This window comes from Aquarana catesbeiana, linkage group LG07 (assembly GCF_042186555.1).
Source record: "Aquarana catesbeiana isolate 2022-GZ linkage group LG07, ASM4218655v1, whole genome shotgun sequence".
NCBI lineage: Eukaryota > Metazoa > Chordata > Amphibia > Anura > Ranidae > Aquarana > Aquarana catesbeiana.
This window is the reverse complement of record NC_133330.1, coordinates 42187164-42204025: the sequence shown is the minus strand read 5'-3', so window position 1 is coordinate 42204025 and position 16862 is coordinate 42187164. Positions and strand designations below refer to the sequence as shown.

At 37.8% G+C, this 16862-nt stretch overlaps 1 protein-coding gene across 23 annotated transcripts in view; it reads right to left on the bottom strand.

Moving 5' to 3' along the window:
- Positions 1–16862, bottom strand: part of FOXP1 (forkhead box P1) — a 1122086-nt gene that overhangs the window by 27272 nt on the left and 1077952 nt on the right. For all 23 annotated transcript variants that reach the window (XM_073592053.1, XM_073592052.1, XM_073592058.1 and 20 more), the window contains 3 exons: positions 6218–6419; positions 4839–4915; positions 563–664 (listed from right to left, as the gene is read on the bottom strand). In XM_073592053.1, coding sequence (XP_073448154.1) covers positions 563–664; positions 4839–4915; positions 6218–6419 — 381 coding nt within the window. The remainder of the gene's footprint in view (positions 1–562; positions 665–4838; positions 4916–6217; positions 6420–16862) is intronic.

Below are 16862 nucleotides of genomic sequence, written 5' to 3'. Positions count from 1 at the left end.
CAACATGTTACATTTTGTGTAGTGAAAAAAAGCACAAACAAATGTACAAACCACCAATACCCAGGGACCTTAGAAAAAAAAACTACTGACACTACCACTTTTAGTTATTAGTGTATAAAAAGCCTGCCAGTTTTTTTTTTGTCCCATTGGGGAGATTTCCCTCCCCTGTCCTGACCCAGAGACACAACAAAAAGGAAGAAGAAATGCCTCTTAGAGGATAGTCACCGGAACAAGTGTCCTCAATGGAAGATTTTCTCTCTATTCCTATTCTGGTTTTACCTCAAAATGTTTGATTTTCAAAATAATTGTCAGTCCTAATGAAAGTTATTGCCAAGTCAAATAGAGTAAATCTTCATGCAAGATAGAAAAAAATCTGACAGGGGTTCTACCCTATCCCTATTCTATCATAACCACAAAAAAGGTTTCGATTTAAGATAAGCTTTAAACATCAGCTATGAAAGGGTTTAGTCTTTATCTTCTCACTATATCAAACATCTGTCTATGGTGTTGGGGATGTTTACCTTATATAACGTCTAATACACAATAAAAAAAGAAATAATACCTTCCACGTTGCTGCATTGCGCCGGAAGTAGGCAAACATTCGTGTGAACCAGTTGTAGATTTCATTTAGTGTTAGTTGTTTTTCAGGGGATTCAAGAATAGCCTATATGAACAATAGTAGCGGGTTATAATTAGAAGGGTATTCCAGGTTTAACACTTTTACATACTATATACATCATTTATTATTTTTTAAGCTCAGTGATACCCATCCACGAACTGTTGAATTAAAGTGCAAATATAGGATCCTGCTTTCAAAAAGAGATTTGACAACATTTAACACAAATCCAGGTTCATAAAGACATGAGTTTGGTGTGGAGAAACTCTAGTGGCCTGCACAGAGCCCTGGCCTCAACCCTACCGTACACCTTTGATATCAATTAGAACACTGATTGTGAGGCAGGTTCTTTTGGCCCACACCAGTACTTGACCTCACAAATCCTCCTACTGCTGAACTAGCTTAAATTCCCACTAACACACTCCCATGGAAATCCTTACTAAAAGAGTATGAATACCTCAAGGTGAATGAGAGAAAGGAACTTTTGAAGGGAGTTCTAGATTTTGGAGTCAACAAGAGGTATCAAGAAGGCAGCAGGTGATGCAGTCAACTAGTCCCTTACTGAAATATTACTTTGGGTGGAATGACTCTTTAAAGCAGAGCGCTGGAAATGATATCTTTTGCACAGTAATATTGGTCCAGAATGGCTTGATTTAAGATATGTATCCATATCTGCTATCCAGAGGGCCGCTGGGGGAAGCTGAAAATCACTACAATAATCCTTGCTGAATACAGTAATAGCCTTGATCTTCTGGGTGCTGCTCCAACAGATTCCACTCTGTACACTGAACACAGGGGGCCCTCACTTGGCACCACTGCCATTCAGAGAATACCTTGTATTATTTTTCAATAAATACAAAGTGTTTTCTGATAGACAAGATAAAGATTGTGACATCATCTGCCCCCTCCTCTTCACCTCAATTTGCATCACATTGTGTTCTAATTATGAATGGCCTGGCACATGCATATTGTAGGGGGAGGTTACCTTTCTTGAGGCTTTTGGTAGGGCATTTAGGAAGGGTATAATTAAAAGCACTTATCCTTTAAAATAGCTGCCATTTTAGCTGCAGTGGGATTAGGAAACATACATTGTTTACTGTTGTCTTCCTCTGCTGAAGCCTGTGTCAGAGGATTTCCTTACTAACCTAAATGGGAAGATCTTTTGACATATACTCTGCACAGGCAAAGCAAAGTGGAAATGTTCAACATAGCAATTGGGTATTGAAAGACAAATTTACTTATTAAAAGCCAAAGAAATGTAACAAACATTGTAGCAAAGCCCTACTTTTTTAATATGCAGTAAAGGCAGGAGTGAATTAAAGTAGAGTATCCCTTTATGTGTCACACTTATCTATGACATAGAAATAAGAAAATGTATTTGAAATTAAAGTTCTGTATAATTTGCGAATAATACAAGAAAATAAAATTCAAAAGAACAATCACAGATACGATAATGTAATTATTTTTACTAACTGTACCAAATGCGCATCTGCAGACATAGCCAATGCAAGAGTCACAAAAATGCATCATTTGGTGCAAAATAAATAAACCAGACTTCACAACACGATCTGAGATTAATACCTCTATTTAACAGTTCAATGACAACATTCAAAATGGAATTATCTAATTGTTTTGAGTTTTTATTTCTGTTTCCTGGTAGAAATATTAATTTATCAGTCATTCACAAAGCGGGATCAAAGAAAAATGCAAAACATTTCAGCGGCTGATTACAGCTCAGTAATTATTTAGAGCTCAGATTAATTCTAGGGATCAGAGATTACGCTAGTTTGTGATAATTGACTTGCCATCTTTAAACAGCCTCATTTTCACTGTTGTGTGAAATGAATTTTCTAATAATCACATCGTATTGTAATACTTAATCAAAAGCAATTATGTTAGATATTGCTGTTTTCAAAACTCTTTTGCCAAAAAAAAAAAAAAATATTCTGGACTCATAAAACAATGTCATTTTTTCAAACCCTTTTCATCAGTGAGTGTGACTTTTTTTTATATTGTACCTAAAAAATCACAAAACATTAAATGACAAAAAATGTCATTGTTATTTTATTGAAAAAGTAATAAATCTGGCATACATTCACAAACTGCCACTGTGGATATTTAGCCAATAAACTCACTAATAACAAGTGACCTCATTGTGTTACATGCCACAATGATGCACCGTTTTCCTAAAATATCAATGGACCGTAGGAAATTTTCCAATCTTAAAATAGTTGGTCTGGTCTTGTCTGTATGAAAGATTGGGATGTTTTAACATGATCCAAACAGAAAAGAGATTTGCCTTTTAAACTGTCTTTGAAATTACCTGAAATACAAGCAAAATCAATAAATTTAATAAAATCTGGGATCCCTGGCTAACACACTATTTGTCTGCAGATTTTGACCTTTGCGTTCTACATATAAATAGTCAGCTTTGGTAGGCCCAAAGACCATCAGGAGTCTGACTCCCCCTCATACACACTAACCTTCCCCTCACCCTCCCTACACACCCACTTTCCCTTTACCCTCCTCAACCCGCCTTTTGCCTCTCTCTTTCACCTTTATTCCTCCTACCCACCGTCCAGTAGTTCAGTCCTGACCCTTCCCTCCTCTTAACCTGCAAGTTCAAAACGCTATTTCTGAGACTCCTATATGACTCAAGAGTTTGACTTCACTAACTGGAATTATACTCCATATTTTGCTCTAAGGCATAATATTACTTGATAACAACGTTGATTTTTGGCACATTAACTACCAATGCTTCTATAACTGGATCCTACTAGTGTTTGTTTCTTATTGTGCTTTGGAACGCAACAGCTTATTATTTGTACCTCATTGAAAATACATGTATTGAAATGGAAATTACCAGGGTTTCCAAAAACAAATACATCCAATAAATCTCGTGCCCACCACAACTGTGAAATGATATAGAGCTGCGGTATTCAAAGTTCTAAAAAAACTTTGTTAAAAAAAAAAGCTTTAACGTTCTGTGGTCTATTCTGCCATGTTTTACACCTATATGCTAGGTAATAACCCGTTACAATATAGAAATACAGAAATACAATTTCAACTCATAAACTAGCTCAGTTGGTGATGATGATAACAGTGATCATGATAGAAAATAAACTAACATAAAATAGAATAAAGTCCACTTAAATGATCCTCTGTCGTAGTGAATATTGGATTTCTCCAAAAAATTCACACAGGCAAATGACAGTGAAACATGTGAGTGCTCACTCCACCACCATAACCTCTAGTGGACTAACTCTCACCTTCTTTGGTGGACCTTAAAATTATAAAAGGTCAACAAGGGCAGGTCCTTTTTTCCGAGTTGTTATGCTGAACAATTCCTCCTGCTGGTTAGTTTGAAAGGGAAGAACTTTGAATCTGCCATTATAGCTTGTCCTGACTATTTAAAGGGACCCTGCCCTTGTTGACCTGTTATAATGTCAAGGTCCAATGAACAAGGTGAGAGTTTGTCCACTAGGGGTTAAGGTGGTGCAGTGAGCCTGTACCTGTTTCACTGTCATTTGCCTGCATGTGTTTTTTGGAAGAATACAATATTCATTATCAAAGAAGATTGTTTCAATGGACTTTATTTTATTATATTTCAGTTTAATTTCTATCATGATCACTCTGATTATCATCATTCTCACCAATTGCACTTGTTTATGAGTTGAAATTGTATTTCTGGATAGCACATTTATTGTAACTGATTAATACTCTACATATAAGTTCACCACATGCTAGAACAGAACACAGGGCGATACAGCTTTTTTAAAAGCATTCTAATGACTACTAATATAAATTTTGAAGACTAACAAATTTGCATACAAATCCAAAAGTGAAGGGTTTATTGACTCTATTTTAAACATAATTCTACTTCAAACAATGAACTTGATTTACCACCTAGGTGATTTCATGAACGTTTGTGGTCGTGGGCAAATAAAAAAAAAGTGGAAACCCTTTTTAAGGGTACTGAACAACAAAATGTAGTATTATTTTTACATTCAGCTACTCCATTACCATATTTCTGTACAGGATGAACAGGGTTTGCAGCTATACCTTTAACCAGGACTCTTCTAAGGAAGAAAGCAAGTTGACAAACTCATGTTCTCTCAGCCTAGCCCCTTTCTGCTGTCCAAAGGTAAACAATTTCCTCTGCGTGAAATTCTTATTTAGAGACATTTTAAGATCACCAAGTAAACAAAACATGTACACTTACCTGCCTAATTAAGGATGCGTATGTAAAAGGTGGCCTAACTTCTGCATTTTTGTAAAACTCTTGGTTCTGTGCAATGTCTGCAATCAAAGTGGGAAAAAATGAAAATGTAAAAAAACAGCAAAGATGAGGTTTAATAATCTTGAAAGTTAGACAACTCAGGCTAATCCAAGAACATACAATGCGCAACGTACAATCTGTAGACCTTGGTTATCTATGGTAGACCTGGGTAAATCCCAATTAGCCAGTTTGACCCTGAATACATTCTACTGGAGTCTCATATTTTGTAGTACCTCCCATTATGGCTTTATAAACCGAAAGTAAATACGGGACAAAAGTCTACCGCAAATACTCCAGGATCTACACATATGAGATATATTTCTCACTCTAGGCGAGGATGCCATATTATTTGCAATTGGGACAGTAGTACGCCAATTTGAGTCTACTTGGCTGTCACTAATGGAACCTTTGGCATATATCTTTCAATCTCTTTAGACTGGTATTTGGCCAATAGGGATTATTTAAAGACAGTCTATTCAATCATTATTTTTAAAGTCATTCCATTAGAGGACAATCACCATCTAACCATAAACACTGGAGTTACAATCTTACCTTTAAGGTGGGTTTTTGTAAGTGTCTTAACTTTGACTTTACATATACATAATACTGCTTAAGATGACCTCTTTTTTATGTAACTCATAATATACATTGGAGTTCTCTTCCTGACAGTTGTTTCATCTGCTGGTGTTGTTGTGCTTCTGTGTGACCCTGGGGTTGCGGCTCTGTTCCTCTGACCCTTGGCGGTGATTGAGGACTACAATTCAATGCATCGCATTTTTTTACTGTTCTTACTAGATCACTGTTTACAGAGCTTGTACATGTTAGCCTGAGTAGGTATTGCTCTGCTTAATGCTTATGCTAATGTGAAGATGTAAATAATAAATATTGATAAGGTGAATCTAATATATTGTTTCTATTGTAGAATTTATGTTCCCACATGACATACACTCCTAAAGAAGAAAATAAATTCAATTTCGAAACGCGTTGGTTGTTGTGTACTGCATTGGTAAATCATAGTTATGGGAACAATGTACTGTGACCTATATGGTTATGTATTATCACATGTATACATCAAAACAGCCACTATAACAATTGTTTTTTACCTTTGATGTATAAAGACCGTATAGGATTTTATAACAAAAAATATTGCTGTATGTTCTACATTTCCCTCGATAATTGCCGTCAAAGCCTTATTAAGAGGGTTAAAATGTGTGCAGGCTCTAATTGCCTGGCTACTTAGATTGGACTAGTGTTTCCTGAATAGTCTGTCCATCCCTGGCCTATACTTTCTCAGATATGGCAGAGAAAATATGTCTACTCACCAGAAGAGATGGGGACATTATATTTATCAGAGTACCGCCTCCGCATGGGTCCCACATTGTGGATGCTGGTGGTTGTAATAACAGAAGGTCCCTGGGAGTGAGGAGTGAGTGGTGTGGTTGGGGTGGTGGGAGTATGAGGTAAACTTTGAGGGGATGGTTCTGATGCAGTCTTTGATAGGGTGACACTGGATACCAGGTTCAGCTGTAAACAATCATAATAGAAAAATAATAATTTAATCTTTAATCTCTGCAAATTGTATTGTTCTCTGGCAAACTTATTCATCAGTTTAATTCATGTTTATATACAAGCCCCCTTCTATATTTCCAGACACTTGCAAGCCCTCATTAGTTGGTATTAATAAGGACTTGCTAAACATTTCAGATTTAAACTTTGCTAAAACTTGTAAAGTAAACAGGGTCAGCACTTGGTAGACAAATTTTTTGCTTAATTTGATTTTTGAATTCATAATGTTGCCATCCATACTTTTACAATGTGTTTTAAATATATTTCTTACCAAAATTTTCAATTTTCTTCATTCTTTATGCAAATGATAAAATTAATAAGCAAGAGAAATCAACTTACAGATTATCATTTGTCTAGTCTTTAACTACCATACCTATCAATACCACTCAGATCAAGCAGCTGCAAGGGACACTTGTTACAGGTGGGATGAGTGGGCCTGAGCAACTACTGAGGAAGGGCTGGGGTACAATAAGCTATCCCATATATACTACTGCTTCTAGATTTTTTCTGGGCATCTTCTACCAGTATATTTCAGTTTCTTGAGCTGTGGGGCTGAGGAAACCCACGTCCTGGTGATTAGTTTATGTATAATGAAGTATCCAAGTAAACCCATAAAAGGGTTGCACCCAAGGGAGATGCCAAAAAAAGTATTCAGTGTAGATATCACATCATTCAAGTAACTAAACAACTCTGGACACTACCATAGAAGGTAAGTCAAACTATCTCAGTTTTTCCCACATTTAGAGCAGTTGGAGTCATTACGCACTCCAATTTTGAATAATAACTAGGATGTACGGTATGTCCTATGTAGGTTAAACAACTGGGTTAGTCTGCCCTACTGTGATAGGGACATTTTGGTTAAGTTACTAAGAATTTTCTCCCACTGATCCTCAGGAATATTACCTAGGTTTTGTTCCTACCTACATTTACTGAGGGAAATTAGGTAGATATTTAGTCAGTAAAACTGTATACATGGTGAGAACTCAGACCACGCCTGGTCTGGAGTGTTAAACACTAAGATGATAAAATCATCATTCAAAATATTACTTTTTTTAATTTTAATATCTGTGATGGTCAGTGAGGTGGGGTTCAAGTGTCTGTTTTCTACTGTGGTCTGACAAGGAGCCTGATCAGCCCCATCCAACCCCCAAGTTCTTATCTTGGACTACAAAACAATTACTCTCTAAGTAGTAGAGATAAAATGGGAGGAATTGGGCAGGGCTGACACCATTTCTTATAATCTTAGTCCAAAAAATGCTGTCTTTTTTCAGCCCACAACAGGAAATCGGGAGTGTAGTGCATTTTATCTCTTTGAAGAGGTGTTGCAGAAATGAATTGCATGATTTTTTTGCCACGACGTACACTATGGGGTTGATTTACTAAGGACAAACAGGCAGTTCACTCTGAAAAGTGAATGTTCACTATGCAATATAATTTTCCCTTAGGTTGGTGAATGAGGTGAAACTCTGTTGACTTCCATCATCCTATCATTTGCAAGCAAAAATGCTATTTTGTAAAATTTCCTTGCTTGTCACTATGTATTCTTTGCAGTGAATTTTCACCACATACGCTATGCTAAGTGAAAATCTCATTACAAAGTGAAAAATGACAAAATGAACATGGTCTACTGCTTTAGTAAAGCAACCCCTGTAACTCCAGTAAAGTATGGATTTAGACAGTACCTTTAACACTTTGGTTCTCTTTGTAGTTGATAAAGAAAACTAAAGCCTGGTACACACTGAGTTTTTTTCCATTCAACCCATCGGGCTGAACTAAAAACTGTCAGCTCCAGTCAGAGCCGCTGTACTAACGATCCGACGTTAGTACAGCGATCTCACCCACTGAGCTATTGTGTTCTGACAGGGGGGTGGCCCCCCCCGCCAGAACACTCTGGTCAGCGCTCTCAGCCATTGGCTGATTGGGAGCCAGTCGGCTGCTGGTATTCCAGCATGCTCATCCGACAGAAGCTTCTGTCGGACCAGCTCCCATACACATGGACCGAATGTCAGACATTTTTTATTGAATCGGCCGATGTCGCCCCCCCCGGCATTCGGCCTGTGTGTACGGGGCTTACGTTTTCCTGAGAACTTGCACTAGAATGTACTGAGTTAAACAACAAAAAAATAATGTCTCTGTTTTTACTTTACTTCTATCTATGGCATGGTACAGCACTTTGCTACTCTTCAAACCCAAACTTTCAAATTCTTTTTTCTTTGTAAGCAACCAGAGACATTAAAATGGTAAAGCTAATTAGAACCCACTCATAGATCACTGTGACACCGTGAAATTTAAAACATGATGTTAGATTTGGGCAGACTTTAAACAAACTGCCACTGTGTAAACCATATGCATACAATGCTTCTCACCCCACATGCAATTTAAATATACACTTTCATTTGTTGATTTAATGTAACGTCGGACTGATGTTTAGCTTTAATGTGAACAGTGTAAACATGGCTTTCATAAATGGATAGCGTCTCCAGAACTTAAAACCCTGATATGAATGTGAACTGGCACAAAGCACATTTGTAGGTGTGCTTTACATTAAACAGAACACAAAGTTCATTTTTTTGCTGTTATTTTCTTGAGATTTATCCAGAATATATAAATCAATTGCTACATACGGGACCGTGTTACATTCTGCAATCAGTCAGTCTTATTACAATGTCAAGCTTTTACTTCTTTTAAACAATAAATTAGTTATACGTAGAGTATTTCTGCTTTAACAAAAAAAAGCATAACTGTATTATTGCCATTAAATATAATTTGCCAGCCTTAACAGAGGAATTGTGCAAGTCGGTGCCAAAAAATATGAAGTCATGTTATGAAAAGGTACAGTATATGGTATTAATCAAGAAAACCTTGGTGTTTCATTAATTGATTCCGAAGAAAGGGGACCTTATCAGAGAGTTATTTTAAAATCCATCTTGTAAAGGGCATAGATCTATCAGAGTGAAGGAGATAGGGGTCAGCAATCCTAAATCAAAAGAAAGTATATATATTTTTTTATTTTTTTAAATGGAGACATGAGCTAATTTTTCAGAAAGTCTTTGAGCAAAAACAAACAGTTTTAAAAGGATTTTTTTATCCTGACAAACTTTGAACAGCAACTGCATCCTATACCATGACCTTTTAAGTTTATCAATATAACTCCACTCACATTACCAAGCAGTTCCCTGTATCATTCGAGCTGTGATTTAATGATAATCCCCAGCGAACAGGCAAGTAATGCAGACTTTTAACAGTTTATTATAGAAACGTCTATGTTACTCCTTAATAAATGGGATGCAGATGTTTGGGGTTTTTTTGACCGGCTGAACAAAAACGCACATGTACTTGGTACAAATTTCATCTGGGTCTCACATATTTCACCTGGTGTTACAGTCTGAAGCTTATATAATTCTGTATTGTTGCCAAGGATGGTCAAATACCATTGATCTGGAAAGAATGGTCACTTGAAACTTTTATTTTGCTGATAATGAGGCTAGATGTGGGCTGCCACTGACTTTCAAGGTCAAAACACATCCATTTGAAACCAAAAAAAAAGACAGCTCTACAAGCAACACACAGTCAAGTAAGTATGCATCTTTTTATTGACAAGTGATACAAATGCTCACAGACACTGTTCCCAACTAAGGCACATCCAGCTATTAAATTTGACCATCATTGTGACAAGTGCTACCACGAAGGCCACATCAGCGGAGATGGAAAAGTGTCAGATAGTCAAATTAGCCTCTGTAAAGCAAGCCATAGATGGTGCAATTTGCACTTGATTTCCCCATCAACACAGTCCATATTGATAGGGGTGCCATTGTGTTCTCCCAGCAAGGCGGCATGGAGAGCTATCCCTTCCGGGAGAACACACAGTGATTATCGCTAACGCTATAGCCGCTAGCAATGATCGCATTAAAAATCCAACATGCTGGTTGTACGATTAGGTACAATCAGCCTGCCCATAGATGGTTCGAATCTTGGCCGGTCCCTGCTGAACTAGACAAGAGTCAGACCATGTATGGATTAAGAGCTTAAAGTATATCTAAACCCAAAAACAAAATATTTATATATTGCAGCCTACCAACTATCTTTTTTTTGTGGCTTCTTTCCCTCTTTATTTTTACCTGGCAATGCTGCGAATAATATACTCCGTCTATTCGTGTCTACACTCACTTCTTCATGGTATCTATGGGGGGGGGGGGGTACCCTTGTCTGCCTTTGTTCATCTCCATAACATGGAAAATTTACGGGACTTGTAGTTTACAAAATACACAACATTTGTTATGCTATATTTTAAGCTTACAGGGAGTGGCAAGCATTTCTGGCAAAATCAACACATATTTTCTGGCATTCCTATATATGTTCTTTAACTGAAAAAAGGAAACAAAAGCAACCACCACATCTAAAGGCAAGTAAAATGCAATATATTACATTTTTTGTTTTTTGATTTAGAAACACTTTAATGCATAACGTGTAGGAGTAATGTGTACCTGTCAAAGAGCACTTTTGTGGGATAAGGGGAATCCTAGCATATTATTTATCTAGAAAGAGAAGGAATCCAATTGGTTCCTAGAATAATGATAATAGTGATGGGCCAATCGAAATGGCAAATCAACAAGTTCTGGCACTACATGGAAAGGGTTGGAACTTCACCTGTCAAAGCACCCTGGATTTGGTCAGGACAGAAGGCTTTGGGAGGGTACTCAAGATATGTGCCAGCACCTCTGCATGTCTTCGCTTTTTAGTTGTAGCAATGTAGTTGATTTACTAAAATTGAAGAGTACAAAATCTGGTGCAGTTGTGCATGGTAGCCAATCAGCTTGTTCAATTAAGCTTTGACGAAAAAAAAAAAATGGAAGCTGATTGGTTTCTATGCAGAGCTGCACCAGATTTTGCACTCTCCAGTTTTAGTAAATAAACCCCAATATGTCCTCCTTCCCTGACAAACCTTTAGAGAATACTGGTTGCCTCTGGAATAAATACTTTCTTGGTCATTGACCCAGAACAAGCCTGCTGCTTGGATGTGGCTATTGTTCAGTCACTCTGAAAGTATTAAGCCTTTGGATCATCATAACATGCAGGTAACTAGCATTATCTATAGGAAAGGTCTGCAGTGGCAGCCTACATATTTTTTCAATATAGGCTTTCCTTTAATGGTGAAAAAAAGGAAAAGGGGGCACAAAAGTGTTAGCATTTGTAAAGAGGCCTGAACAAAAGGCTATCCGAACAGCCTTGACAAATGACAGAAATTCACGCCCACCGCTGGGTCACCACTATCAGAAGACAGCAGCCAATCTTGGCTAATTACCAGCTGAAATTGTATTGTAAGGACTCTAATTAGGAGATGCTTATGTAGGGGATCTGTTGATTAAGCAGCACATATGAATGACCCCGAACGTCAGCGAGTGGCAATGTAGGGTGTAGCCGAAATATTTTGCTGAAACAGTAATCTGATTTTTAAGATGGGAGGCAGCAATATTTGTAATAATAGCTATGAGGTAAACTAATTAAAAGACAGATCCTGGAGGAAAAGACTGGGGCTTGCTGCAGCTGAGCCTGTTCCAAAACAAAGTGCCAAATCTCAACAGTGGAGCAGCAGCGGAGTGGAAAAATGTCTGCCTGACCCCTGCTCCTGCTATTAATGTGCAGGAAAACTAATGACACATATACATATTCCCACAAAATTGTTCTAATTGCTAATTTGCCAAAGGAGCCCAGTTTCCAAATTAAACATGACTGCAATCTGTGAGGAAAGAGAGAACAAAAAAAGGAGCTGCAAGCGCCGGGTATTTCATCCTCCATATCTATTTGTAGGCTTAAAAGACAGTTTGATGAAATGCTGACCTTGTCAATTGCTATTGAAGTGTTTTATTTCCTTTTTTTTGCTCCCCACCCACACTTATTTATTCTTCAGAACAGGGAGACTTAGGCTGGCCATAGATTATGCAATTCAGCCACGGGTTGAAGGAAAGAAAATTGCTCAATTCCTCCACCAAAATAGTCAGTATTGGGGAATCCCTCCCGCTGCGCTATTGTATTATGACAGAGAGAGATTTCCCCACCACCAGAATACAATGGTCACTGCCGATGTGCTGCCAGCTATAGCTGTTGGCACTGATCATCTGTTTTTTGATCTGTTTATGGCTGGCTTTAGTTCACTCGATCATCGTTGACTTACGCGACACTGAATGGTCCCAGAAAAAGAAGCTTTTATTATTCTCTGTGACAATGTAAAATCTATGCAGGTGCAACTGCTGGGAGTCGTAGTCTACTGATGTAGGGACTACATCTTCCAAGAGCCTTTTTCCTACACAGGTGCAACTGCTGGGGGTTAATATTCTGCTGATGTATGGACTTCCCCAGAACTACATCTTCCAAGAGCCTTTTTCCTACAGAGTTGGTCGTCAGGCTTTTGGAAGTCAAGGCAGCACCACTGTATTGTTGGGTAACAAATCAACGCATACTGTACGTGTGCAGTGGGACAGAGCAGTGGTAGAGACAGGTACATTTTTGTAGTTCCGCAAGCAGGTCAGACTATGCTGCTTTGGATTTCAATGCAGCAAAGGTACTGTGTATCTCAGCCCAAAGAGGAAACTAGGAACACACTGGATTTCTTGCAGATTCACAAAGCTTTCTGTACTTGCAGCATTTTTAAAGGAATAGAACCTGGGGGAATGTGCTGAACATAATTTCATTTTAATTTTGTTGATTTTGTCATGTTGGTACCTTGTTTGCTAAATCCTCCCTCCCCGTATTTTGTTTTCTTTTTCCTATCTAAAGAATAACAAATCAAAATGGTAAATTCCCTTCATTTTTTTTCTTGCTGCCTAGAATGTCTCTTTTCCTAAAATGATGAATGACTCATCAGTAATTTTCATAAACAGGCAATGATGTAAACCCCTAATCAAAATGGATTTCCATTAACTGTCTTGCTTAGTACACATAATTGTATCTTTTTGTTTTTTCTAAATGTATTAAATGGGAATAGTAGCCAGAAACCAAGAGGATGTGTTTATATATTGACTTAAAGATGGGACTTAACCCTTTCCGGATGGAGTAACAGCGGAATACATGGCCCTATCTATGAAATTTGCCATCCTGGTGTGGTACTGTATGCTCCAGGGCACAAAGATTTTCTATTAGCAGCGCCAGTCTACTTAGGGTAGGGATTGATGATTTAATTGCTCTGAAATTCTGGGCTTTAATCAATGAAGATTGGAGTCTGCTATAAGGAGTGATAAGCCAGGAAATGACCATTTTAAAGGAAATTCTCTGCTGTCAAATCAGGCCACAGCAAAAGCTTCTATAAAGTTTCTACTAGCTTCTTATAGTCGCAGTCATAGCCTTGCCTGAGGGCTGTGCACTTCTGGCCTACTGACCACCTAGTCATAGCCATCTACATGTGCATCAAGCCAAAGATCATGGGAGAGATTTGGATAGATGTTCATTTATGGTTCAGCATCTTTATTTTGCTGCCAGACAGCCATGGCTATAGTTTAAATACTAAGGGGCGCATTTTTGTTTCATGATAGTTTATGAGGATTAATGACATATAAGAACACTGTAACAGTAACCAAACCCAGAGCTTATAGACAAACAAAAAAAAAGTACCGCTGTAAGACAAGCCATAGATGATTAGATGGGAATCCCTCACATGGAGCTACTGTATTCTGCCTCCAGGGGGGTTGGCACAGGGATCCTTACTGTACCGAGTGGCAGAACATAATGATTACTACTAGCAGCTATAGTCGCCAGCAGTAATCTCATGAAAAAAATCCAACAGGCTGGATGTACCTCATGCCCTGTACACACGACTGGTTTTCCCGTCGGAATAAACTCTGAAGGTTTTTCCAATGGAATTCCGCTCAAGCTGTCTTGCATACACATGGTCACACCAAATTCTGACCGTCCAGAACGCGGTGACGTACAACACGTACGACGGGACTAGAAAACGGAAGTTCAATAGCCAGTAGCCAATAGCTTTCGTCTCGTACTTGCTTCAGAGCATGCGTCGTTTTTGGTATGTCAGAACAGCATACAGACGATCGGTTTTCCCGATAGGAATTGGTTCCGTCAGAAAAATTTAGAACATGTTCTCTTTCTAGGTCTGTCAGAATTTTCGACGTAAAAAGGCAGATAGGGCATACACACGATCGGAATATACGATGAAAAGCTCCCGTCGGACATTCCGCTCGTGTGTACACAGCATAAGTCAATTGATGGATTTGACTTGGGTACAATCAACCTACCCAAAGATTGTTCGAATCTTGGCCGGTCCCTGCTTTATACAGACTGTATAAAACAGCTTGTCAGGCTACTATATGCTACAGAAAAATGGCAACCAATCGCACACAGGATGCTGACTTACTGTGACCAAAACTAAACCAGGTAATGAAAGATAGCTTTAGCTCTGCTCTCCATTCGCAATAGAGGTCCCTCAAAAGGATTCCAATCATCTTACAAAGGTATATGTCTAATAAGTACTGAAAATTGCTGGTAGCGATTTGGGAATCCACCAGAGAGAAGAGCATCCTGAAGTTCCCAACTCTGCATTTTTTCACCCAGCCAATAAGTACAACTGTTTTCCTTTAAGCCAAGCTTTAGTCCAAGGTACGCGGTTGGGCTCATTTTTCGAACGTCCTTTTCTTTGTTACAGATGTAAAAAGGCAAATGGAGATAACAAACTTTGCAATAATACAAGTGCGCATATGACTATGTGATATGGTGGAGATTATAAGTGCAGTGCTCTGAAACCACACGAACAACACAAGTGTGTACATACCCATAGGCATGTAAAGAATGTAGTAATATGTATAGTATACATTTGAACTAAATTACCTAAATATAACTGACACCATAAGAAGTCCATTACTGAAATAGTACTCGACTATGCTTAATCCAAAACCACGCACAGGCAACTATCTATGAATTTTATCATAAGCCAAGCAAACATTCCTCCTTATGTTTCCATCCTAGAATGCATGTTCCATAATTCCCAAAAATAAATTGATTAACTGTTTATTTAATGTTACTAGAAATAAATGGAAGCGTGCAATTATGTTTTCAGCTATAACCATTTCACCAAGCACGTAAATATTGGAGAAAAGTCTAAACATAGAATAATTTAACCATTTTACATTATAGGCCTACTTTGTAACACAGCTTTATGGTATGTTTAATTGCCTGAACATATTTCTATTTATCATATATATTTAGTGTTTTTTCTTTTTTTTTTCCTTAAATAAACTTAATTACTTTTCCCCCAGAGTGAACAGAAATACACAGGATGGAATATTTAACCAAGCATTTGATTTGAAAATGTTATTTTAAATGTTTTAGGTCAAGTCTGAATCAATGCACTGTCTGCAAAAAAAGAAAAAAAAAAACGTAATTACTGTTCAGCCATTAGAAAAAATTATATTGCCTTTTCATGGATGACAGCTGGGTGACGTTTGGGAATACTCAAAGTAATTATCCATACAATATACAAAATATTTTTGACAACTTTTCTAATTAAAACATACTTGATTTTTAATGGACACCACAAACCTCATATGGTAGCAAGTCTTAAAGTGGTGTCTGGCAAAAAATAAAAGGAAATCAATTATTTTTGAAGATGTCATGTTACCAAATTTTCTTGCTCCTAAACTGCTACTTGAAACAGTTGCATGTTGTTCCTTGACAATGGTTTTCATGGTAAAAAATATCAGCCTCATACTGTTTGTATTGTGGCAAGATACTAGGGGACTGGCTCACGCATAAAGGGACTAGACATTATTGTTTAAGAGTGAAAGTATGCCATGGACGTACACATGAAGTTTACTGAGATTAAAAAAGGGTCAGCCTGGGCTAACAGAGCAAATATTTATAGAAAAGCAATAATCAATACTAATATGCTGGACAAACTTTGTATATTAAACCAGCCACAATATATTAAAGCATCCTGCCAATCAGATTAGTGGAATTTGGCATGGGATCTAACAATACAAATATGGAAACGTTAAATCCTACTATATGCTACCACAACTCAATCTCTGAAACTTTAACCCACCTACTACAATACTATAACACCCTACCATACTCTACTAAAGCCAAATATCAAGACACCCTACCACACCTCACCACACACAGCCCAGCAGCTGAACTTTTTATGATAGACTACCAAACTCCCAGTAATTCCCTACCAAACCCTACAGCAACCCAATGTCTGGACCCTCTGCTATGCCTTAAAACAGCACACTATTTAGACACCCTACCATACCCTACTACAACTCCATAACACCCTTTCATACCTTACCATAACCCAATATCCATACACCCTATCATATACTATCAAAACCTAACTTCCAGGCCACAGACTGTACCCTACAACAACCCCATAATACCCTACCACAATCCAATCTCTAT